Below are 26,861 nucleotides of genomic sequence, written 5' to 3' on the forward strand. Positions count from 1 at the left end.
AATACTTTTCTATATATAGACCAGAATTTATGGGAAAGCTTCCTTTGGGGTGGCAGAGAAATTGAAGGTGTTTTTCTCCAGAGAAACATTGTTGCTTTAAGGAAAGATTTTTCCTTTATTCAAATTCTTTTCACGTTTGCTAACTACTTTTTTCCCCTCCACAATTTCACTGGAAAAGTGAAAGTGGCAAAACAGCTCCATGAAAGACTCTAAACAGCTCCAGGACGCATTATAAACAATATTTCAAACTTAAAAGTGAAAAGGAGATGGAAATCAAACATTTCTGCTGGGAATTTTCAAGGAAGGTTCACTTTCCTCGTTTTGAATAAGCCATAGGGGTGTGACTGCAGAGACAGACCATTAGGAACAGGCATTTGCCACCAGCCCAGGATCTGCCTGGCTGATGAAGCAGTAACCATGACAGCAGTCTCACACTGACCCATGCTTCTAGGGAGGGAATCACAGAATGGCTTAGGTTGGATGGGATCTTAGAGATCATCTACTGCAACCTCCAACCTGCCTGCCATGGGCAGGGACACTTCTCAGATAGATTTGGTTGCTCAAGGTCTCATCCAACCTGGCCTTGAATGCCCCCAGGGAGGAGGCAACCACAGCCTCCATGGGCAACCTATTCCACAGTTTCACCACCCTCATACTGAACATCTTCCTAAGATCTAATCTAATTCTACTCTCTCTCAGTGTAAAAACATTTCCCCTTGTCCTACCACTAGAGACCCTTATGAAAAGTCCCTCTCTAGCCTTCCTGTAGAATCACAGAATCAGTCAGGGTTGGAAGGGATCACAAAGATCATCTAGTTCCAACTCCCCTGCCATGGGCAGGGACTCCTCACACTGTATCAGGCTGTTCCAGTCCTTGGATCATCTTTGTGGCCCATTTGATACTCCAGCAGAACTGGATGCAGTAGTATTTGAGGTGGGGTCCCATCAGAGCAAAGCAAAGGGGCAGAATCACCTCTCTTGCCCTGCTGGCCACAATCCTCTCAATACAGCCCAGGACATGATTTGCCCTCTGGGCTGCATGAGTGCACTGCTGGCTCACAGTGAGCTTCTCATTAACAACTGGCTTTACCAAAACTCAGATCTAGACAAACCACATTAAATACACTGCTTGTGTGGCTACTTTTATTATGCAAAAATAAAACAACTTCTCAGGCAAAAATGACTCATCTGCCTTTGTGCCACTTCAATACCTTTGAGGAGGTATTGAAAGCATAAATATCTCATTTCCATCTGAATTTCTAAATGGGTTGGGTATTTCAAGGTTTGAAAATATAGTGTTGACAACATATAGAAATAGGCAAGCAGCACAGGTAGCTAAATTGCTTTGCTCTCAGAACTCTTCCTTTCCTGTGCTGCTTCTATACAGTAGGTATCTGGGGAGATGACTAATTGTACAACAGCTTAATGCTCTTAATGCTGTGAACAAATAGCCCCTGGAGATAAAAGCTGACAACCCCCTTGTGTGAATCCTATTTGCCATCAAGGCACCGAAGCCATATATTGCTCTAATGGGGATGTGCCTCTTGCACTGTACTACACTTTCTCTCTAGTTCTATAATACTCAAGAGTGAACTTTCCCAGGTCAAAAATCCCTCACCAGAACCACATACCCTGATGGATTTCCTACTGTTCCTACAGTAAGCACAATTTTACATTACACACACTTGTACAGTATGGAAAAAGACCACAAAGGATCAAACCCCACTGCTGCCAGGCAGGTTGTTTTCCCCATAAAACAACCCTGAAGAGCTTGTTGGTTATCTTTAAGGGATCTTAATATAGAATCATATAGAATGCTCTGTCACCCTCACTGCAAAGAAGTTTCTCCTTGTGTTAAAATGAAACAGTCTCTGTTCCAGTTTCACAGAATCAACCAGGTTGGAAGAGACCTCCAAGAACATCCAGTCCAACCTAGCACCCAGCCCTATCCAGTCATCCAGACCATGGCACTAAGTGCCTCATCCAGGCTTTTTCTGAACATCTCCAGGGATGGCGACTCCACCACCTCCTGGGGCAGCCCTTATATGCCTTGACATACAACACAAGAACCTCTTACCAGACATCCCAGTGAGGTCAGCACTACTGCTGAACAGCTCTGTAATTCCAAGACCCCTCCAGACATCTTTCATGTCAATTTCCTGTTCTACTGTGAACCTGGAGAACAGAACAGATAATTACAAGCAGCCCAGCTGTAAGCAATACTTCTTGTTACTACAAGGTTAACATTTTTGAGTAATGACAATTGAAGCAGAGGCAAATAATATAAAATAGGAGATTCAGCAGTAGTTGTCTAGCACAGCAACACCTTCCACCAAAATGCTTCAAAGCAAATTAGTTTACTCTCACAGTTGGATTTTTTTTCCTAATGCAAAAGCAATCAAAAATATGCTAATGGTATGTACAGTTCCTGACACAAAACCTCAGTGCAAAATTATGCAGTAGCTAATGTAAATGCTTATTTTTTTTACACAAAAGGTTTACTCTCAGAACTGAATTTAATTGTACACATACCAGAGGAGAATATCAAATAAGGCAAAGGACAGCACAAACTTCATAGGCAAAGGAGTAAGAATGCAAGAATCATGGTGGTTGGAAGGGATAAATGGAGATCATCCAAGCCAGCCCCTCTGCTAAAGCAGGGGCACCCACAGCAGCCTGCCCAGAATGACAATGTCCAGATGGGTGTTTGCATTCTTCCTGAGGAAACGACTCCACAACCTCTCTGGGCAGGCTGCTCCAGGCTCCAGCACCCTGACAGCAAAGGATGTTCTCCTCCTGTTCAGATGGAACCTCCTGGGTTCCACTTTGTGCCCATTGCCCCTTTCTCTGTCTCTGGGCATCACTGAAAAGAGCCTGTCCCCATCCTCTTACCACCTATCCTTTAGCTATTGATCAGCGATGAGAAGATCCCCTCTCAGGCTGCTCTTCTGCAGGCTGAAAATCTCCAAGTCTCACAGCCTCTCCTCATCAGAGAGATGCTCCAGGCCCCTCAACATCTCGATGACCTCTGCTGAACACCCAGTAGTTCCCTGTTTGTACCCAGAGCCCAGGACTGGGCACAGTAGTCCAGGTGTGGCCTCATTCGGGCAAAGTAGAAGGTACTCTGTTTTTATGTAGACAATATAAACAAAGACCTGCAGTTCTAAACACGAATAAAAATACACTTCTGACTCACCTTCTAATTACTCTAGTGGCAAAATTTTAATTGGGTTTTGATTGTGAGCAAAGAACAGGGGAATCAAATAGCTCTTTGCACAAAAGCAGCACGGGTGAGCATAAGCTGGCAGGATTTCAAGGCTAGCTGGCTAAGCCACATTCTGGGCTATGTTACTGTGCAGGAGTGACAAAGGGAGATGTATCCTGAGGGTAAGAATTTGGGCAAAAGTTTGGTTTGTTTACAAAAAACTGCTTTTAAAACATTTTTTTAAGTTATGTCTGCTGTAAGTAAGACACAAAGACTTAAATCCCTCTTGTATGGCCAGAAACAGACTGGACACAGCTGAGAAACAAAATTATGTCAAAATAATAGTAAGGATGGCAGCCTCAACCAGAAAATCACACAGGATCACAGAAACATGCAAGCTGGAAAAGGCCCTCAGGATCACCAAGTCCAACCTAGAACCCTACTCTACCTAAACCACAGCCCTAAGCACCACATCCAAACCGCTCTTAAACACATCCAGGCTGGGTGACTCCAACACCTCCCTGGGCAGCTTATTCCAGTCCCTGACCTCTCCATGAAAATCTTTTTCCTACTGTCCAATCTAAACGTCCCCAGCCTCAGCTTGAGGCCATTCCCCCTTGTTCTGTCTCCAGTTCCCTGTGAGAAGAGATCAGCAGCCTCTCCACAATGTCCATTCAGGTAATTGTAGGCAGCAATGAGATCTGCCCTCAAACTCCTCATCCTCAAACTAAAAACACCTCAAGTCTTCAGACATATACAAGAGACCAATTGTAAATGCTTGCTGTGAGTTACAGCTCCCCAATGACCAAACAAATGATCAGTGATTTGCATTATGCTGACTACAAGTGGCTCAAAATAGGTAGCACAAAATACACAATCCACAAGGCGTCGATGCAGCTTCTCCAGCAAACCATTCAGAGACAAGGCTGCAATCACACTGCAGTCAGGGAATCAGCCAGGTTGGAAGAGACCTCCAACATCATCCAGTCCAACCTATCACTCAGCCCTAGCCAATCATCTAACCATGGCACTAAGTGCCTCATCCAGTCTTATCTTGAACACCTCCACGGATGGTGACTCCACCACCTCCCTGGGCAGCCCTTTCCAATGCCAATCACTCTCTCTGTGAAGAACTTCCTCCTAACATCCAGCCTAGACCTCCCCTGGCACAACTTGAGACTGTGTGCCCTTGTTCTATTGCTGGTTGCCTGGCAAAAGAGCCCAACCCCACCTGGCTACAAACTCCCTTCAGGTAGTTGTAGACAGCAATGAGGTCATCCTATGATCATCTTCTCTGCCACTTTTGTCATGCCACGGAAAACACAAAACCATTCAGAAGGGCAGCAAAGACAACAGTGATGGGGCCTTACTTCTTCTAAGAAAATATGTGCAGTTGCCTTTTATTGAGGATTAAACTTCCTCAAGTCCAGGGAAGAACATGTTCTTTTCAGGAGAAAGCAAAGCCCAGAAGTCTGAGCAGAGAACAGCTAATGAAGAGCTGATGTATGATACCTTGGCACGTACAAGCCTTGGCAGCTTGCATAAGAATTATCTGGACATCACAAGTCTACTGGATCTGAGTCAAGTGGATCTTCATCCCTTACAACATTTACACAGAAAGAAAAATCCAATACACAATCTACATTCATAATGAACTTAGAAATGCCATTAGAAGCCAAAGGGAGAAAAAAAAAATCTGTGATGGAAGAGATATTAGGCATTAGTCAGAGAAGAATTTTATGCAAGTTAAAAAAAAGATCTGGAAAGAATTCAGAGCTGATAAATGAGTGGTGGCATTGCAGGTGTTCATGCAGCCTGTCCAGATGAATTCCAGGATATGCCTGGAATAAAAGCACAGAACCAATTCTTGTGATTTTTTGTTCTGGCAGCTCTCAAAAGAATCAGGAGAGACCAGCCAAGATTTATGTTCCTAGCTCTCTTAATTTTTTACCTGGCTTCTAAGCTCCAAAACTCCAGACCAGTTTAATTCTCACACACTTGTGAGGTAGGCCCACAACTAATTTAGAGACTTCAGTAAAAACCCTTACAAAACGAATTGAGACCTGATTCCTAATGCCAGAGCTAACGGCACTGACATGGGACAGAGGCACTGCCTGGGCACCAGAGCTAACTGCACTGACACGGCACAGAGGCACTGCCTGGGCACCAGAGCTAACTGCACTGACACGGGACAGAGGCACTGCCTGGGCACCAGAGCTAACTGCAGTGACACGGCACAGAGGCACTGCCTGGGCACCAGAGCTAACTGCAGTGACACGGGACAGAGGCACTGCCTGGGCACCAGAACTAACTGCAGTGACACGGGACAGAGGCACTGCCTGGGCATCAGAGCTAACTGCACTGACACGGGACAGAGGCACTGCCTGGGCACCAGAGCTAACTGCAGTGACACGGGACAGAGGCACTGCCTGGGCACCAGAGCTAACTGCAGTGACACGGGACAGAGGCACTGCCTGGGCACCAGAGCTAACTGCAGTGACACGGGACAGAGGCACTGCCTGGGCACCAGAGCTAACTGCAGTGACACGGGACAGAGGCACTGCCTGGGCACCAGAGCTAACTGCAGTGACACGGGACAGAGGCACTGCCTGGGCACCAGAACTAACTGCAGTGACACGGCACAGAGGCACCGCCTGGGCACACGGCAGAAATCCAGGCTGACTTACCCCAGAGGTGTTTCTTTCACTATTAAAGCTACGCTTTAGGCTTCTGCAGAAGGCATCCACCTGTGCCTGCCCTAGGAAAAGGCAGAACGAATGCTAAAATGCACTTCAGAAGCATTTCAGGTGCTGTACTTTCCTTTTGTTTTATTGCACCACAGTTAGTATTAAGCCTGTCAAGCTAAATTTAGTTATTAACCAGCAGTGCCAAACTAGTCAGGAGCAGCAGGACAAGGGAGTAGCAAAACCAAAATAAAGAGTCTGGAAGAAAAGCAAAATTTGAGGTCAGAAATAAGAAAAATAACTGAAAAAAAATAGCATTTGTTCCAACTGCAGAGAATTACTACAAGATAGAAATGGAACTCAGGTGGGTTTAAGTCTCTGGACCACTAGAAACATTTATGTGCTAAGTGATGGAGTTGTGACCCAGAAAACAAGCATGACAAAAGAGGCTTTTGCATGCTAATCAAGGAAGAGGCTTGGGAAATGCTTTTGAAGCTAGCAAACCAAACCCATAAAACCTCAGCTGAATATGCATCTGAAAGAAGAAAAGGCAAACAAGTCGATTGGTTATACTGCTAAAGAATGCCTACAGGACCGGTTGTAGCAGTCATATAACTACTGGATAGAGGCTACCCCCAGGACTAAAACCTCTGGAAAGGCAAACAGGGAACAGGTGCATGAGTGAAGGTCTCTGCAATATCTGTACAAGTGAGCTCCTGCTTTTTATGGCAAATAAAGTAGACTGAAAATATCACATCAGCTGTATAAATACCAAACTAGCCCTTTATGATAATAAAACTAATTACTTCCCTTCTCCCCTTTTAGTTTTGTCATAACAAAACCCCACTCTAAAGCAATGTTCAAAAGAGTATCTCCTTTCCCACATGCTCTGAAGGTCAGTGAGAGTTACAGATAAGCTATTAGTGATATTTCAAATATTTTAGCTGACATCAGGACCTGCCTCTTTTGAAACAATAATAGAGCTGGCTTTACACTTTGAAATTTACTTTGGAGCTATGCAATCCCACAAACATTTGGTAGGACTTATCCTCCAGCCATATCTGGATTTCTCTGTGGTCCTTATAGACAGTGATGCAGATATTCAAAATCAAAGCTGACAACCCAGAGCACAGAAGGGACATTCACTTCTCAAGCCAGGCATTTGCTGTAGCTCCAGACTCTGGAAATGCTGAGCTCCACCATACCAGCCCTTGCCACATGGCTATTTGCAGTGCTTGTCACAGAGAATGAACCAGATGGTTTTTTTCTCCACAGTCTTTCATGTGCTTCTGATACTAAAAATACTCTTAAAAGAAACTCCCCACCCAAAAAAAAATCCCCAATTTCAATACTTGAGTATCAGAAGCAATGAAATAATTGTGACTGGGAGCATTAAAGAAAAAAATAAACATGAAGAGAAGTCTGAGAAAAACAAACTGAAGAAAAGACTTTGTCTTTTAACCACAGGACCAAAAGAGGGAAGAGTCTGTTGGAAAGAAGAGCTTCTGTGCTGAAGCACTTCTAGAAGTTTCACCACCACAGACTTCTACAGACAACCCTAGAAAGCACTGAGCAGAAACACTTTAAGGAAGAGTGATTCTGCCTATGGAAGTGAAAGAGACTAAGATGTGAGTTAGCTCTGTATTTATTTTTACAATGCAAAGTCTCTCCACTTCCTACAAGTGCAGTCCAAATAGCTGAACAAAAATACTTCCCTTAATTTCCACTGTCTTTGGATCTCTCCCACACAAAATGAAGAACAGAATGAGATGCTTAGGAAGTAGAATTAGATTGAGATCCTAACAAACAGTTCTCTGGAGGGTTGAGCAGAGAATGATGAGATTTTAATGAAATTTAAAACTTACACAGGCACAAGATTAAAATGATGCATTTATGTCATTGACAGACTCCTTACTCATGTATCTGAACCTTCAGGGTTTGCACAGAGCATTAAGAGCCCACATCAGGCCATATTTCTTCTGGTTTACAGACATTCAAGAGGGGAAAAAAAAAAGATGGCTTCATCTTTTTACAATGTTGTGCAACCCTTCTGAAATGCTGCATTTCCTGGGAACCACAGAACCATGCAGGTTGGCAAAGTCCCTCAGGGTCTCAAGTCCAACCTAGAACCCTACTCTACAAGATTCACCTTAAACCACAGCCCCAAGCACCACATCCAAACCACCCTTAAACACATCCAGGCTGGGTGACTCCACCATCTCCCTGGGCAGCTCATTCCAGTGCCTGACCACTCTCTCCATGAAAAACTTCTTCCTAATGTCCATCTAAACCTCCCCAGTCTCGTCTTGAGGCCATTCCCCCTTGCTCTGTCTCCAATTACCTGTAAGAAGAGCCCAGCAGCCTCTCAACAATGTCCCTTCAGGTAGTTGTAGACAGCAATGAGGTCTGCCCTCAGCCTCCTCTTCCTCAAACCCATCCCCAGCCCCCTCAGTTGTTCCTCATAAGATTTATTCTATTAAGTCCTTAGATGCTCAGGAGCCACAGAATCAAGGAGGATTAGGGTTCAATTCCTAGATTTACAACAGAAGTGAATACAGCCTAGCCAAAATCTATACTATCAATGCTGAATGAGCAAAACCAAGGAAGAACCAGCCTGAAAACCTGGAATAACACATTAAATCCTGCAGAACAAAAAGCAAACAAAACAATGGTTTGAAAGCAGAGGCTGAGGGAGCTGGGGATGTTCAGCCTGGAGAAGAGGAGGCTCAGGGGAGACTTCACTGCTCTCTACAACTACCTAAAAGGAGGCTGTAGCCAGGTGGGGTTGGTCTCTTCTCCCAGGCACCCAGTGACAGAACAAGAGGACACAGTCTCAAACTGTGCCAGGGCAGGTTTAGGCTGGATGTTAGGAAGAAGTTCTTGCCAGAAAGAGTGATTGGCATTGGAATGGGTGCCCAGGGAGGTGGTGGAGTCACCATCCCTGAAGGTGTTTAAGAGGAGGCTGGATTAGTGCCATGGTTTAGTTAGTTAGAAGCATTAGCTGATAGGTTGGACTGGACCTCAGAGGTCTTTTCCAACCTGGTTGGTTCTGTGATTCTGTAATATTCTTGCTTGGAGGACAGGCCCTCAGCATCTGAATCTCTGTTCTAACCTAGCAAGCAGCCTACGATCCCAAGCTTCTAGCTGATACCAACACCAATGTTTCAGTTGGAATATAGCCTCAGTTGTCCCAAGGTGCCAGAACTGATTTAGTAGCCTGAAAACAAACAAACAAGCAACAAACTCCTCACTGACTGCAAAGAAAAAAAAACAAACCAAAACAAATCAGAAAAGCTACACAAGTGCCCTGAGCAGGTGAAGCAAGGCAGATTTGGGTTCCTTCACAGGCAAGCTCCATGGGCTGCAGAAACTGGCTAAGTACATATTTCAGTGGGACAGTTTTATACCTCTTCCATGACTGTCTGAAGAACAATCAGCACTGGTCTGTTCCTTGTGAAAAAGGAACTCAAGAAAGCATGGACTTAAAGAACAAAAAAAGGGGAGGGGTTGTGCTTTAGGGCTGGCTTGGTGGGGAGGGGGTGAATAGGCTGTTTGGTGTTTGGGGTGGTTGGGATTTTTTTGGAGAGGAAACAAGATTCATTTTAAAAAGCATCATTTCACTTTGAAAAAGCATCATGGGTGGGTGCAATCCCAAGCACAAATGCAGGCTGGGTGGGGAACGGTTGAGAGCAGCCCTGAGGGTCTGAGTTGATGAAAAGCTCAACCTGAACCAGCAGTGCAGACAGCAACCCTGTGCTGGGCTGCAGCAAGAGCAGCGTGGCCAGCAGGGCAAGGGAGGGGATTCTGCCCTTTTGCTCTGCTCTCCTCAGACCCCACCTGGAGTACTGTGTGCAGTTCTGGAGCCACCAGCATAAGAAGGACATAGAACTGTCGGAGCCAGTCCAGACGAGGCCACCAAGATGCTGAGAGGGCTGCAGCAACTCTGCTATGAGGACAGGCTGAGAGAGTGGGGGCTGTGCAGCCTGAAGAAAACAAGGCTTTGAGGGGACCTTGGAGTGGCCTTTCAGTATCTGAAAGGGCCTACAGTGGGGCTGGAGAGGGACTACTGAGAAGGGCTTGTAATGACAGGATGAGGAGGAATGGGTTTAAACTGGCAGAGGGGAGATTTAGACTAGATGCTAGAAATAAGTTCTTTGCAATGAGAGTGGTGAAACACTGGCACAGGTTGCCCAGAGAAGTTGTGGAGCACAAAAATCACAGAATCTTTGATCACATTCTGTGATTCTGTGGTCCATAACCTCCCTGAAGGTGCTCAAGGCCAGACTGGATGAGGCCCTGAGCGACCTGTTCTGCTGGGAGATGTCCCTGCCTATGGACAGAGGATTGGAACTGGATGGTCTTTGAGGTCCCTTCCAACCTAAACCATTCTATGATTTCAAAACCATCTAAGGCATTTGGAACATGTTTGAAAGGTATAACAAAAGCCAAAAAGGTCATTAGAGAGCACCAGGTATACTGGAACAATCCTTAAGAGAAGATCTGCAGAGTGTGGCACTGCTACTAGGTACCAGTTCCTCCTATGCTCTTTCAATACTTTATGTTAGAGAGACAGCACTGTAAATTAGATTCATGGTCTGTTTCACATCTATGCAAAAAGTGGATTAAAATGTTGATCACTTTAGTCTGGGTTAAGCTGGAAACAATGATTTGGGAAGGAAAATGAGAAAGTATAATTTAACAATTCTGTACAAATCTGCCCTTTGCTATTAAGAGGAATAATACACAATTTCATTTGCACACAGATAATGCCAACAGAAATTGGAAAGTTGTGATTAACTCTGCTTTGGCTACTCATTCAGGTCCCATTACAAATGTATAAGTTTAAAAAATGTTCACTTTATAATTGGATAGCATCTTTCAAGATATAAAAATTTAATTTTATTCCAGTGCTGCTTTCAATTTCTCAGAGGACAGAGCCTGCAGGCCACATTTCATAACATGTCTTTCTGAGTCAGAGCATAAAATATTTATGAAGTGTTTATTTAGAGCATTGATAAAATCCTGTAGATCACCTCTGAATCCCTAATGAAAATCCAACACCTTGAGAGCAGGCAATTAATCTTTAGAATTTTTTTGTGAGGAAACTGCAGTATTACCATATGGAATTGCAAGTTCATGATAGTTATCTTTTACAATCTGAAAATACTGCAGGTACTCAGCACTTGCTTGTACCTAGTTTGCTTTTGTGTGGCTTTAATTCACAAGTGGCTTTTGAGGTTCTTAGATAAGAGCAACAGGCATGACAACTAAGCTGGAGGATGGAATTAATAAGGACATTTTATGACCACACAAAACCCAGGTCTCAAACTCATGGCTGAGAGCCTGGCTACAGACAATGCTCTGCTTTTGGTTAAGAGCAAACCAACCCCAAAACTATCTTAATAAATTTTATTTGCCTCATGCACATAATTAATGTTTTTGAAGACTTTCATACATTTAACTTCAGATATTTAAGCTTCTTAAAATCTGGAAGCTAGTCTTCACAGATTCCTTATACAATCAATAGGGAGACACTTCTGGTGTGCATCTCCCACTGCAGAAATTCATAGAATCACAGAATTGTCAGAGCTGGAAGGGACCTCAAGGATCATCTTGCTCCAAATCCCTTGCCAGGGGCAGGGACACCTCACAACAGATCAGGTTGCTCAGAGCCACATCCAATCTGGCCTTAAAAACATCCAGGGATGAGGCTTCCACCATCTCCCTGGGCAACCTGTTCCAGTGTATCACCACCCTCACGATAAGGAACTTCTTCCTAACATCCAATCTGAATCTACCCACTTCCAGTTTTGCTCCATTCCCTCCAGCCCTATCACTACCTGACATCCTAAACAGTCCCTCAGCAGCTTTTCTGTATGTCTCCTTTCAGACACTGGGGTCTCCTTGGAGCCTTCTCTTCTCCAGACTAAACAGCCCCCAACTCTCAGTCTGTTTCCATAGGAGTGATGCTCCAGCCCTTGCTTCCTTGAGAGACAGTGCCCAATTTCAGCATCTGATGCACAGGGTGTGAAATGCTGCAGTTATAAAAGGTAAGCTTGAGGCATGGAAGAATCCTCATGTTTTACTTCTCATTAATATCTAGGTAAGGTTTGGCCAAACCTGCAGGAAAAATACCCTAGGAGAAATCATCCTCCCTGATGTCTTAGTGGGACTTAAAGCTCCAAGATCAAAAAACAAACAAAAAAATCACAGGAATAGTGCACAGAGGGTTCAGTTTGTGTAAAACCTGCAATGCAGCTCTCTGCTGCTCTCCCTGCTTCCTCAAAAGAAATGCTACTTAAAAAAGAACTCTTCCTAAATAACCCCAAAACACTGCTGTTTCCTCACTGCTCTGATTCCAAGTGTAACAGCTTTAAAGAGAAGTGGAATTCCATCTCGACTTGGAATTAGGGCATGCTGACAGCACCAGTCCATCTCAACCTAATTTCTCCTGCCTAGCCTTGTTTTATGGTGCTCAGCTGCAGTTAGCTTCTTGCAAGTGGATTTTGCTTTGGAAAGCAGGCTGATAGGCAAGAGTCCCCGTGGTCTATCTTGTTACATGTGAAATATAACAACTTCAAATCTCCAAGTCACCTGAGAATAAAGAACTATTTTAATGATTAAAAGGATTCCCTCTAGTTTGTTTCTCCTGCTGCCATGTACTCACAGCACAGTGGCACAAAAGTAAAGTGGAAATGATTCACATCAAACTTGTGCCATATTGTTATATAAACACTTCAGTGAAATCATTATGGATCACTTGGAGGACATCATGAGCCAACTATACATTATTAGTGACATTCAGTAGTAAACAGCTCTGTTACTATGTTGAGTGCAGGGCAAGCACGAAAAATATTTGATGGTAGATGAAACAGAATTCTAAGAGAGATAACTAAGCTGTGTATGTGAGCAAATATGCCACTGAGCACACACAACTTATGTCTACATGAACTGACTGAAGTTTCATCCCTTCTGGTTGTAACATCTTGTTATTCTATTGCCTCCCTAAGGGAAGAGAAACCAGCATTTATTACAGCCAAGAAAAAAGACAAAAGACATAAATTGACTGGAATTACCTCTCCACACTCAAACCATTTCTATCTAACACAGGCACACACCATTAGGACTTTTAAAATTAGCAGCACATAGAAATCTAACTGGGACCTAAATGAAACATTTTAGCTTTTGTAATTCAGCCTTGAAATATTTCTGTGTCTCCTGTCTAAATGGAACTTGTCCATAATGAGTTTTGCAATACCCTGAACATCATTTAGAGTGAATATATCCCTAATGATTAAATTCTTCTTTCTGAAGCTTACATATGAAAAGGATGCAAATGCAGTGCTCATCTGTTGCTCCAACAGCCACCATCCTGCACTGCATCCACCCTCTGGGCTTTCTTGTCAAAGTAACCTTCACATGGGTGCTACATAACTGCAGATTTGATCAAGATGTTCAAGTTCCACCTGCTCTGCTACTTGGATCAGCTAAACACAGTCTCTCTCCTTCTATTGACACAGGAGCTTGTTCTCACCTTGGTAAATACACTTCCACTTTCTGCTTCTTTACAGAATTAGCCCATTCATTAATTAATGAGGCTTTGACCAGCGGTTCCAGTGTGGCCAGTGGAACTTCCTGTCTGGACAGAACGATCATCATACTAAGCTCATCTCCTTCATATGGTATTTCCAGAACTTGATAGATGCCACCTGCTTCATTGGAGCCATCACTGAACTCTCCTACAAAACAAACCACCACAACAAAAAAGAAAGCTATTAGAAATGTTTTCTTTTCTTCTCACAGGAGGTAGGGGAAAAATAGAAAGCAAATATTGGGAGTGTTTACTGGACAGCAGAAATAAAAATGGAACTTTATGATATGCTGCATACAATTTATTCTGGTTTCTCCATCATAGGATTTGAGGTTTACATCCACTTCTGCAAAGAATCCAAGCTGATGCAGTCACACAGCTTGTAGATAATAACACTTGAACCTACCACCTAACTTCCACTGGTTAGACTGAGAGAAGTTTAAAAGCTGTTAAAGCTGTCAAGTCTTTCAAGCAAATGGGCAGAGGGTTTTGGTTTTATTTGAGAGAGGTAATTTTTCAGTGATGAGACTGAGTAAAGCACTGCCAGTGCTAGACACTGGAGAACCCACTTGGGAGTTCAAGCTCAAGACAAGAAAACCATCATTAGTTTTGCTGTTCAAAGAACCTCTACTTTACCTTTCTAAGGATCACACAATCAACCAGGTTGGAAAAGACCTCTAGGATCATTGAGTCCAACCTATCAGCTAGTTTGGTGTTCAAACAAAACCCTATTTTACCCTTCTAAGGATCACACAATCAACCAGGTTGGAAAAGACCTCTAGGATCATTGAGTCCAACCTATCAGCTAGTTCTGGTGTTCAAAAAACACCCTATTTTACCTTTCTAAGAATCACACAATCAACCAGGTTGGAAAAGACCTCTAGGATCATTGAGTACAACCTATCACCTAACCCTTATAATTAACTAAACCATGGTACTAAGTACCTCACCCAGTCTCCAATACTACAACAGCTATTATTAAGCAGGGTTCATTCTATTGTTGACCTTCAATATAAGAAAAATACTTTAGTGAGAAGGAGATCTGGCTGAAGAATTGTACAGATATAATGGATAAACATTCTGAAATGCATCATGTGGCACCAAAATTTGACCTAAAAAGGGCAACCAAAAAAAAGAGGTCATCATCAATGTTGCTAATTTCAAGTAAAGACCTGATGAGGCACTTAATGCCATGGTCTAGTTGATTGGACAGGTCTGGGTGACAGCTTGGACTGGATGATCTTGGAGGTCTCTTCCAACCTGGTTGATCTTATGATAATACACAAGCATACACGTCACAGGCTCACAGGATGTCAGGCGTTGGAAGGGATCCAAAGAGATCGAGTCCAACCCCCCTGCCAGAGCAGCACCATACAATCTAGCTCAGGAACACATCCAGACAGTATTCAGAGAAGGAGACTCCACAACTTCTTTGGGGAGCCTGTTCCAGTGCTCTGTGACCCTTAAAGAAATTCCCCTTTGTGTTGAGGTGGAACCTTCTGTGCTGTCACAAAAAGGCATTAAAAATCAGAATCACTTCATCAAGCAAACACCACATTCTGAAGTCTAGCTGAAAGAAAAGACAACAATACAAATGAGCACTGCTGCAGCAAACCTGTTAAGGAAAGACTTACAAGCTCTAAATTGCTGAATGTCCAACTCACCATAATAAAACTCTCCCTGCTGGTACATCATTGGGATTTGCACTTCACTTTCATCATCTTTAGTGAAAGAAAAAGTTCTTGTGTTTTCAGGTCTAAACTGTGATTTCCAACTGCCTTTAAAGTAGACTGCGTTGATGAGAGCCAAATGAGTTAGAGCCCCAAAATCTCTTGAAGCCACGAAATCTTTGATCATATCTAAGAAGAAAACCCAACTGTCAGTCTGCACGTCAAATTGAGCATTAAATCAAAACTTAAGACAGCTTGAAAAATGCAAGAAAATAAAAAGCTGTGCTAACATGCAATTTCCAATTCAGATGTTTCATTAAATCTCAAATTAAACTGCCAGTGTTTGGTAAACCTAAATCACACTCTAGGTGCAGAAATCCTTCCATCAAGCACTCGTTAAGACAACTGTTTCTAGATCACAAAATAACCCTTAGTGGAAGCAAGCAGCAAAGGGATCATGGAAGGAATGCTTACATTCATGCTACAGTACAGTTCAGTGCTACAATCAGGTCTACAAACTTTGCCTCCACTCCAAATGGCTGCTTAAGTGTTGAAATCATAGCATTGTAGAATGTCAGGGCTGAAAGGGACCTCGAAAGATCATCTAGTCCAACATCCCTGCCAGAGCAGAACCATCTATACCACTGGACCTTCACCTTGTCCAGTTTTGAAGGAAGCTTCTGTGTGAAGTCAGAAGGAGATTACTGAAGGTAAAGACTAACCATAAAACTCCCAAATAAATTCACAGCATTTGCTCTTCAGAGAAGCAGCTGCTCTGTTCATGGGAGGTATGTCAGCTGAGCCTGGCAGCTGCTTAGCTCCTACTCCTAAATAAGTAATTTACATTAGAATCCAGTCTGCTACCTGCTTTAGTTCATCTTAAGTGGCTTGATTTTAAGCAAAATAATCTCGAGGTTGTTAAATTTGGTGCACTGACCAGATTTGTCACTATTCTTAAAGAATTGCAGCCTACTTCAGACAGCTTTCTTGCTCGCTTCTATTTTTAACTGACATTGCAAAGCAAGGTGTTAAACAAACACATTCCTCAATCTGATTATTACCTCTTAATCCATGGTTTAGTATCAAAATGAATTCTGCTTTTTGGAGCATATGACACTGAATAACTGGTGTGAAATTTGTGTATTGTTAGGTAGTACTCCCTCTGGGTTGCTGTTTGTACTTCACCTTATCTAGAACACTCTTAGAAATGAGATGTGATCGATACTGCTAGCCTCACTCTATGTGGTTGGGGGGAAAAACAAAGGAGAAAAGGAGGAAAAAATGCACTTCCAGTCCAGTCTTTCTATTTGGTACCTCATATTCTCTTGAATTTTTCAGCCATATCTTGTTAAGATACTAATGGAGTGCTAAGAACATTTTTTGGCCAGAGAAAGCTTTGACAGTTAGGTCTGCTGTTCCAATCCCCTCATCACACTTAACACGCTGGGCTTGGAAAGCTGCCCGTTTTGTACCCCTCTTCCTAATGAGAAAATAAGCCTTTTCAGTCAGAGCTGGCAGGTAGGGCAGAATCACATCTAGTGGTCAGAGATCAGGCTGAGGGACTGTTACTATCGCAACCTAATGCTAAGAGACCCACAGCTCGTTTGTCAGCTCTGCACAGCTTCTTCCAGGGCAGTGGTTAGGAGCTCAGTCAACACATGCGGCAGGTTAAGCAGAACCTGTTGTTCTTCCTAACAGGATGTTACCTTTCCTTCAGCCAGACACTGTGCTTCTCTGAAAACACTCTGCAATCTGCTGCACCACTCACAGCCCCTCTATTTCTGTAGTTGGAGATAAAGGGCAGAATTTATTATGAATGTAATAGCTGCCATGTTGGAACAAACCAGGTCATTCCCAAGATGGAATAAAAGCATCATTATATGTTTTTCCACTTTGCTGCCATACGTTTCCATAAAGCCTTAGAGAAGCAGAAAATTGTTTTGGTTGGAAAAGGCCTTGAAGATCACTGAATCCAACCAGTCTAACTCTCCAAGTCTGGTGCTAAACCATCTCCCTCAGCACCACATCTCTGCATCTTCTAAACACCTCCAGGGATGGGGCGACTCAGTCACCGCCATGGGAAGCCTGACGCAGTGTTTGAGAACCCTTTCAGTGAAGAAAATTCTTCTAATATCCAACCAAAATCTCCCTTGGTGCAACTTGAGGCCGTTTCTTTTACCACTTGATATGCTCAGACTACATGGTTATGTGCTAATCTCTTACAAGGGATTCTATTACCTTCATATTTACAACAGCACAACTGATGCTAGAGCAGGAACCCTGTTGAATTACTCTTAAAATATCAATCTCCAGAGTGTGCCAGATGAACTAGAATGAGACTATGCTCTGATCCCTGCAACAGGGGACTAATTTCACTCCCATACCTTGAGACTTTGCATGTATTCAGTTAAAAAAAGGTCACATCTTTGGGACTCCATGAGCAAAGCAAGCACTACACCAAGCAGCTCCGAACATGCATATTTACATGGGCAATTTTGTCCTTACTCCCTTGATGCAAATTTGTATTGTGAAATTCTGTTGACAGTCTTCCTAAAAAGCAGCTACTCTTTCATCAGGCTACCTAGTTTCCTCATGTTAGGAAAGATTACATTACAGAGTCTGATTTCCTGGGTTTAAATGACCTTTTGTCTTCCTTTGCATTCTATTTCCCAATACTTTGTAATTATGAGTTCCTCAGAGAACTACTACTCCACACAACCAAAAGCCACTACCTCATTCATACACAACTCATCTGCAGCTAGCAGAAAAGCACTTTTGAGTACTTACCTATTTATTCTGTTAATTTAATACCCAAAAAATCAGTCTTAAAACACTATTAAAATACCTACCTTGACAATATTCTCCCTCAATTAACATGCAACATGTCCTAACCCCTTGAGGGAATTTCTTGCCCTCTATCCCTTCCCTGAAGGAATCTCTCGAGGCAACATGACAGCAGGAAGAAAATATCTGGACAAACATTACCATACAATTAGCAATAGCAAAAACTAAAGACAGATCATTGGTGAACAGGAAACCTACCATAGTCTCATGAAGAGCTAAAATTCTTTTTATGGGAGGAGACACTTTAGTCTCTGACAGAATAGATAAAAGCCAAGGCAACAATTGCAACAACTCTGTATAACTTTGGAAACACAAACACTTACTGCAGGAAGCACAGAAGCAGCATGTGGACTTACTATTTGTGTGATTCTCCACCCACTTATTGATGTGGGTAGCTACAGCTGCACTTTGGCTGAAATCTATATTCTCTACTTCAGCTTTGAAGTATTTTTTCACCAACTGCAGGAATTTGTCACTGATATGAAAGCCATTCTGCACGTAGAGAGAGTTAGCAATATTCAGGACGTAATGACTTTCTTCAGTGGTTGCCATGTCAGAAAGGTCCTTCAAAAAGGTGAACTCTTCACCTGAGGAAAGGAAAAAACTGCTTCAGTGCTTCAGAAAGGAAAATTATTCCATGTTTTTCCTGCTGGAAATTCACAAAGACATTTTATGCTCCACCCACTCCCCCCTAAGAAGTCCTTTTTTTCCCAAACAAACTTCTTTCTATGCCTACACACACCTTCAGACCTGAAAGAATAACCCACAAGGCTGAACTACATAATTAATAAGTTTTTATCAACTCATGGATTTATTCCTTTGAACACCAAAAGAGCAATTAAAAAGAATTTTTCTTGTAAGTCACACTTGTATGTCTTGGCACCACACTAAGGACTTCCCCACAGGCTTCTCTCTGCAAAAAAAAGAAGGTCTAGAATCTCTGAGGATCCTGCATGGGGGTAATTAGCTTCATAAATGAAGAATCCTGAGTAGTATTAGAGCTTTCTGCTTTAAGGAAGGCTGAAATTTCTAACCAACCAACCATAACATTTAGAAATTGAATGCAATGATGCCTCCCAAGCAGAAATCGTGGAATCACTGAAACATTTAGCCTGGAAAAGATCTTTAAGATCATCAAGGCCAACCACTATTTAACTCAGACTAAACCACATCCTTCAGCACCACATCTCTGCATCTTTGTAACACTTCCAGGGATGGGGATTCAATCACTTCCTTTGGGACCCTGCCTGGTTCCAGTGTTTGAGAACTCTTTCAGTGAAGAAGTTTGCTAGAATCATAGAATCAAGCAGGTTGGAAGAGACCTCCAAGGTCATCCAGTCCAACCTAGCACCCAGCCCTAGTCAATCAACCAGACCATGGCACCAAGTGCCTCATCCAGTCTTTTCTTCAACACCTCTAGGGATGGTGACTTCACCACCTCCCTGGTCAGCCCATCTGGAGCACATGTCTGCTGCCAGCCACACCAGGAGGGTGACTTCCAGCATGTAGGTCTGAAACACCAGGAAGTAAAATCTTCCAGAGCCTAGAGCTCTTTACAGCCAATGCTCAACTCTTGGTGGGGTTTGGGAGTGGAGAACAGTGTTTTGCTTGTCCTCTGGGGCTTTCCTGGGCCATGCCATCCCCCAGCATATGATGGGATCCCATTTATCTTGTCTCTCCTGTCACAGCCTCAGTCCACACTTGTAATCAGACCACTTAACCTGGACAAAGTGAAATGGAGCATCCTGCCAATGCTCTGCTGGGCCCCATGGCCACTTACCACACTTCTAATACCCAATCTAAACCTGCCCTGATGCAAGTTCAGGCCATTTCCTCTTGTCCTGTCACTTTTTAGTTAGGAGGAGAGACCAACCCCCACATGGCCACAACCTCTTTTCAGGGAGTTGTAGAGGAGGCTTCCCTTCAGGCTCCTTTTCTCCAGGCTAAACAACCCCAGTGATGCTCTGTGCTAAAGAAATGGATCCCATTTCTCTAAAAGGCTGAAGGGAACATGTAGTGCATCATGCTGAAACAGCTGAGATGCTTATAATTAGCATCATTATAATAATCCTGAATTAGCCTGTGTATCTGTGTGCAACATTGTGCAATGCAGACAGAACATTAGTGGCATAGAACTGGGATAAAGAACCAAGTTGTTTGTGTCAGAGACATTGCCAGTCAAATTACTATGATTTCCGTACTTCTTTAGAAGCAATATTGCTAAAACTACTGCTTTCTTTCCCAGGTTTGGTTATAATCCCTAAAAATTCTATTCCTAGAAATCTTCTTATGACTCTGGAGGCCAAAGCAAGCTTATTTTGCAGATGGAAACCAAGATTAACAGTTCACAGTAATTGCTTGAGATTCAGGTGCCCAGGCCAGAGTATGTATTAGCATCCCTCAGCTCATGCAGAATCCACTGACACATGCCTCAGCACGCTCAGGCCATCAAACAGGATGCCAAGAAGCCTCCTGATTAATAACCCATGGACATGACCGAGCACTTCCATCGTTGTTCAGGCATTGCCATCTGTTTCTTTACGACACAAAGCCCCACAGTAAAACATGATTAAAAGGCCTTACCATTTTTTAAGCTGTCAAAACCCAAGGCATGTCGAATTTCTTTCAAAGTGGTTCCATGGGCTCCAAGCTCTACCATTCCCATGGCTATCGAGATGCTCAGAGGAGAGAAAAGAATATTCTCATCTTCCCTTGCAGCTCGCAGCTGATTGTAAACATTGACAGAAAGCTCAGCAATGGTTTCATCAGGAAAATTTGTCTTGAAGGCTTTGCTTTGCAAAACAAGCAAAGACAACAGTCCAAGGAAATACATGTCTTGGGGTTCTCAGACCTGCAAGATGAATTTTAGAGAAAACAGGTTAATCTTGTCCATGTCATAAAAGATTCAACCTGAGAGGCAAAGAAAATAGAAAAGGAATAGTAAATAGTCTCAAATCTGTGTGGAATAAAAACTAGGCAGAGTTCAATGCACAAATCAGTTCTTTGGAGGAGACACAAGAATCCTGCTCAAACTGGCGTAATGATCTGTTCTCAGAAGAATAACCTGATCCTTATGTAACTGGGAGGGTTGGAGACCCTTCAGTCACAGGTTAACAAAAACACAATTTCTACCGAAGTAAAAACTACCACAAAGAGCTTCTCTATGTGTGGTTTTCAATTCTGCTGCTGTTATTGTTGGGCAAGGCTGATCCGGAACTGGTGCTTCTGAACTTCTTCACCAAGAAAACCTACAAATCTGTATTTCTTTCATATGATCTTTCAGTAAGATCAGGGAACATTAGGGATTGGAGGGGACCTCAAAAGGTGTAGTCCAATTCCCCTGCCAGAGCAGGATCACCTAGAGTAGATCACACAGGAACACGTCCAGGAAGGTTTTGAATCTCTCCAAAGGAGATTCCACTACCTCTCTGGGCACCCCAATTCAGAGTTTTGTCACCTCTACAGTGAATTTTTTTTCCCTTATGTTCACATGGAACCTCCTCTGCTCCAGCTTGCACCCAATGCCCCTTGTCCTGCCATTGGACATCACTGAGCAGAGCCTAGCTCTGTCCTTCACATCTTTATAAGCATGAACAAGGTCACCCCTCAGTCTCCTCCAAGCTAATGAGCCTCAGCTCCCTCGGTCTTTCCTCATAAAGGAGATGGTTCACTCTCTCCATCACAGAATGATTTAGGTTGGAAAGGACCTCAAAGATCATCTAGTTCCAACCCTCTGCCACAGTCAGGGCCACTTCCCACTAGAACAGGTCACTCAAGGCCTCATCCAACCTGGCCTCAAACAGTGCCAGGGAGGGAGCAACCAACACCTCTCTGGGCAGCCTATGCCAGTATCTCACTACCCTCACTGTAAAGAACTTCTCTACTAACATCCAGTTTCAATCTCCCCTCTGCCAGTTTAAACCCATTCCTCCTCACCCTGTCCATTACAAGACCTTGAATAGTCCCTCCCCAGCCCTCCGATAGTCCCCTTCAGATTCTGGAAGGCCACTACAAGTCTCCTCGAAGCCTTCTCTTCTCCAAGCTTAAGAGCCTCAACTCTCATAGCCTGTCCTCACAGCAGAGGTGGGCCAGCCCTCTGGTCATCTTCACGGCTGGACTCTTTCAAGCAGTTCCCTATCCTTTTTTAATTGAGAGGCCCAAAACTGGACACAATATTCCAGGTATGACCTCACCAGAGCAGAGCAGAGGGGAAGGAGAACCTCTGTTGACCTACTAACCACATCCCTTCTCATACACCCCAGAATACCACTGGCCTTCTTAGCCACATAAGTCACTCTAAGCCCCAAACTGGTTAAACTATTTGAATCACTGTAACAGAGCTTGCTGCCACCCAGGACAAATGAAATGCAGTCTTGTTGCTCGGTTGTAAAACACATGGCAAGCCACCAAAACTTCTTTGAAAGACAAATAAACCACATCTTGGTTACCAAATGAAACCCCTTTTGTTAGTAAATACCGGTGACAAGCTGGGTAGTTACCCTAGCTAAGAGACAAAGCTGCTCAGAGATCTTTAGAAGATACAGTGTACAGCACTGAGAAAGATCCAACAGGGAAAATGAGAAAGTAAACTAAGTGGAAAAAAGGGTTAGCAGTAATGCTTTTGACTAATACAAGCTTTGCTTCAGTAAGCAACAGCTCTCACTCTGTATCAGCAACTACTGGTATTAAAATTCCAGCTCCTGGAGCAATACATCTCCATCCTTTAAACTTCAGATGCTACCTTAGCATCTGACTGCCAACTGTCTGGGTCAGAAATACCAAGCCAGCAAAGCCTTCATTTCAATTCCTTTACTTTGCTGCTTAGGAAATCTCCCACACATAACAAAGCAGTAGGGTAGACAGCACAAGCCTGAAAGCTTTAGTCCAGAAGCAGTCATTGTGCCAGTGTGCAGGGCTTGTCAGCACGGGACAGATTTGTGTGACTGTGCTCTTCTGTTGCTTGACTGAAGGCAGTTTGCATGCAGCCAGCCTGAATGCCTCTGCCTTATGCTTCCCAGCTCTCCTGTGTCTGCAGCTAGCATGACTTTCTGTATACCTGACACAGAGACCCTTAGTAAGCTTTATACACCATTTATACTATGCATTTAATCATCAAAGGACTCTGTAGCATTACCTAATTAACTCGCACAACACTGAATGATGCATAATTTAAGCATTATTACCCACATTTTCTAGCTGAGAAAATGTAAAAAGCAACAGGGTACACAGACGTGCCTTGGCAGCAGCTGATGCAGTCTCTAGTTAAGATTCTTCCTGTCCCCCAGCCACAGATCAGCCTTTTGCTTATTTTTGCACTGAGAAAACTAAAGAGATGAACCCATCCAGCAACCACACATGCTTCAGGAGTAAAAGGACAGGCTCCTAGTGCGACACAGCAGCTAGAGTCTTGCTTCTCCCCTGCCTCACATCACTTTTCTGATGACTGCTTTGATATAGATTAGAAATATGCCCTCCTTTTTCTCTAAGCCCTCCTCTAGGCTGCCATCACTTCATCTTTGCAAGTTACATAACACAAGACTTCATTCAGCACGCTGCTGTGCTAATCTGAGCCCAGGTATTAGCCTTCCATCCTAAAAAGCTGTACTAGGCAAGGAAGGCTTACAAACCTGCATCACACAGGAGGTCTACAGCAGTGTCAGAAAGAAAAAAATAAGAGATAAGCAAAAGCTGATCTTTCTTTTGTGGAGGGTGAACTCAAAGCATCAGTGTGGCTTTTTAAACTGGCCAGCAAATCTGGGGTATCTCACACCTTAATCTAAGCAAACAAGCTGCATTGCTCAGTGTGGATGCAATTACAGAGATAGCCAAGCTCTCCCCGTTCCTATCAAGAGCTGTTTGAGTTGGCTTTTGAGACCCAACAAGGCTCCAACAGATGCAAGATAATCTTGAGGTTTAAAAAAGGAAACTTCCCCAGCCTTTTAGTTGCAGAGGCAGCTACTCAGCACTTCAGAACTTCTTCATCCTTCTGTGCTATTGCCAGACAGGCTCAAATAACTGCAGGAGGAGGAGGGAAATTTATGCATCTTAATCAAGTGCTTAACATGTAGGTTGGGCTATTTGAATGCTAATAAAACATTTGGTGTCAGATAATGCTAAAAAAAGAAAATCAAATTAGATAAAAAAGGAAGTCATCCTTCTTTCTGACCACTCTGGAAAAGCTCCTTGTGTGAAATAGTCAAGTCACAGTATTTTTAGCTGTTCAGTTGGATAGAAAATAAAGCACATAGCTAGGGACAAATAAAAATTCCACTGAAACACTCTCATAAGACTAAGCACCAAACTTAAACTTAGATTTTAAACACATTCTTGAACAGCACTGATGGCAATGCAAGAGGTTAAACCTTGCAGAATTACAGTTCCCAGTAGGAATGAATTAAAGACAATGGATTTACATTTCCCTCCCTGCTCCTTCCACATCATTTTAGACTACTGAAGTTTTCTAAGAGTTCACAGTGAAGTTCCCCATATATACATCCAAGGAAGAGAGCCAGGCAGGTGGGAATGGACACCCAAGCATGGGCAGAGGATTTGACCAGCTCTGGGGTTGTTTAGCCTGAAGAAGAGGAGGCTCAGGGCAGACATCATTGCTGAAGGGAGGCTGTAGCCAGGTGGGGTTGGTCTCTTCTCCCAGGCAACCAGCAACAGAACAAGGGGACACAGTCTCAAGTTGTGCCAGGGGAGGTCTAGGCTGGATGTTACGAGGAAGTTGTTGGCAGAGAGAGTGATTGGCATTGGAATGGGCTGCCCGGGGAGGTGGTGGAGTCACTGTCCCTGGAGGTGTTGAAGAAAAGCCTGGATGGGGCATTTAGTGCCATGGTCTAGTTGATTGGCTAGGGCTGGGTGCTAGGTTGGACTGGATGACCTTGGAGGTCTCCTCCAACCTGGTTGATTCTATTGCTGGCAGTGCTCTCTCAAGGTATGAGTGTGAGTACAAGGCAAGGAAAGATGCTTCAAAGCAAACTGAAGACCTATGGGTGATGGTCAGTGGGGAGAAGGCTGTAAAACAGACTAGACATTCAATCAGTCCTTGCCAGCCAATGTAAAAATGGTTGAACCTTGTCCACCTAAACCAAGATACATGTGGTAAATCCTTCACCTGAATTCTTCTTGTCCTTCTGCTGCACATCTACACTTTTCTTCTGACAACTGGGAATCCAGCTCTTAATTATCACTCCAGCCACTACAGTTATTGCTTCTCTGATTCTGCCTTCATTTTAGGCAATATTGCTTTGGAGTTTATGCTTCCTCACGCCTCCTCATGCAGCAGGTCTTGATCCAAGGAACAGCTGAGCACTTTTTACAGTGCAGGATGTTCTCAGCATCTGTCTTCAATAAGAGTTGAGGGCACTCTGCTTTGTCTCTGTGGTAGTATGGAGAACACCTTTTAAATTGATTGCTTCCTACTCACAAACACAGTCTTTAAGAGAAGGGAATGAAGCTGAACATTATGTAATGGCTGTCCAGAAAGTTAACTCCCACAGGTATCAAACTTTTTAGCCAGTCTTTTTGGACTCTTCCTCAGAGCCAGCAGCAATACAGTCTGCCACTGCTGTTCCTTACCAATGAAATCTAGCTCAATCACACTGTGTCAGATAAAAAGGAGTGCAAGTTCACACTGAGCAATGGTTTGAAAAATCAAGAACCATCAGCTTTAAATCTTACCACCTGTATTTCACGTTTATTGACTACCTATGTGAGTGAAAAAACACTGCTAAAATTACTTACACTCCATAATCATGCAGATGTTAAGAACAAAGATAAATTTCTCATTTCATAGAACAGTTTGGGGTTGGAAATGACCTTAAAGACCATCTAGTTCAATACCCCCTGCCATGGGCCAGGACACCTCCCACTAGCCCAGGCTGCTCAAGGCCTCATGCAACCTGGTCTTGAACACCTTCAGAGAAGGGACACCCACAACCTCCTTGGGCAACCTATTCCAGTGTATTACCACCCTCACTGTAAAGACTTTCTTCTTAATCTCCAGTCTAAATCTGCCCTCAAGCTTCAATCCATTTCCTCTTGTCCTATGACCACAACCCTTTGTAAAAAGCCCCTTCTCATCCTTCCTGCAGCTCCACTTCAGATACTGGAAGGCTGCTCTAAGGTCCCTCCAGAGCCTTCTCTTCTCCAGGCTTAACCATCCCAGCTCTCACCGACTGTCCCCATAGGAGAGGTTCTTCAGCCCTCTGATCATCTTTTTGGTCCTCCTCTGGATCTGCCCCAGCATTTGAGGATCAGAGTTGGACTCAATATAAATTGTGGCAACCAAAGAATCACTGCAAACAGACAAACACTCCCTGCAACAGCCTCCTCCTGAGCAACAACCCTATATCACAAACTATTGCTCTCTAGAGAGAGCTGTCAGAGGATTTGTTTTGTTCTTGCTCACAATTGCTGCTTTTTTCCTGAGAACAGGAGAACACTAAATGCCACATGGCTTCAAAAACCTCAGCAATACCTGTGCCTCCAAATGAGATGCTAATGCAGAATTGTACCCACACAGTGGTGGGTGCAACTCTGCACTAGTGACTGCTAACCACAACCTCAACACTAAATGGACTTCCCTGCCATACAAACACTTTACTTGAACATCAGCTCCACTCAGTGTGACATTCCTATATGATTCCTCAGGTGTTTCTGATGTGGGAGTCCATTTTGTCTTGGGCTGCACCTCAAATGTTGTGTTCATCTGGGACATTTTGCTGCTGGAACACGTCCAGAGAAAAGTAACAAAGCTGCTGATGGGTCTGGAGAACAAGTCTTATGAGGAGCAGCTGAGGGAAGGGGATTCTTTAGTCTGTAGAAGAGGAGGCTGAGCAGAGACCTCTTCTCTGTACAACTAC

The 26,861-nt window shown here is 43.5% G+C and overlaps 1 protein-coding gene across 1 annotated transcript in view; it reads right to left on the reverse strand.

Moving 5' to 3' along the window:
* The window catches only part of SERPINI1 (serpin family I member 1), a 63,372-nt gene that overhangs the window by 10,500 nt on the left and 26,011 nt on the right, over window positions 1-26,861 (reverse strand). The window contains exons 2-6 of the mRNA XM_064165048.1: window positions 20,578-20,845; window positions 18,351-18,581; window positions 15,145-15,339; window positions 13,424-13,628; window positions 2,078-2,175 (exon numbers count right to left, since the gene is read on the reverse strand). Coding sequence (XP_064021118.1) covers window positions 2,078-2,175; window positions 13,424-13,628; window positions 15,145-15,339; window positions 18,351-18,581; window positions 20,578-20,827 — 979 coding nt within the window. The 5' untranslated portion in view covers window positions 20,828-20,845. The remainder of the gene's footprint in view (window positions 1-2,077; window positions 2,176-13,423; window positions 13,629-15,144; window positions 15,340-18,350; window positions 18,582-20,577; window positions 20,846-26,861) is intronic.

This window comes from Pogoniulus pusillus, chromosome 26, assembly GCF_015220805.1.
Source record: "Pogoniulus pusillus isolate bPogPus1 chromosome 26, bPogPus1.pri, whole genome shotgun sequence".
In the NCBI taxonomy this organism is placed as follows: domain Eukaryota; kingdom Metazoa; phylum Chordata; class Aves; order Piciformes; family Lybiidae; genus Pogoniulus; species Pogoniulus pusillus.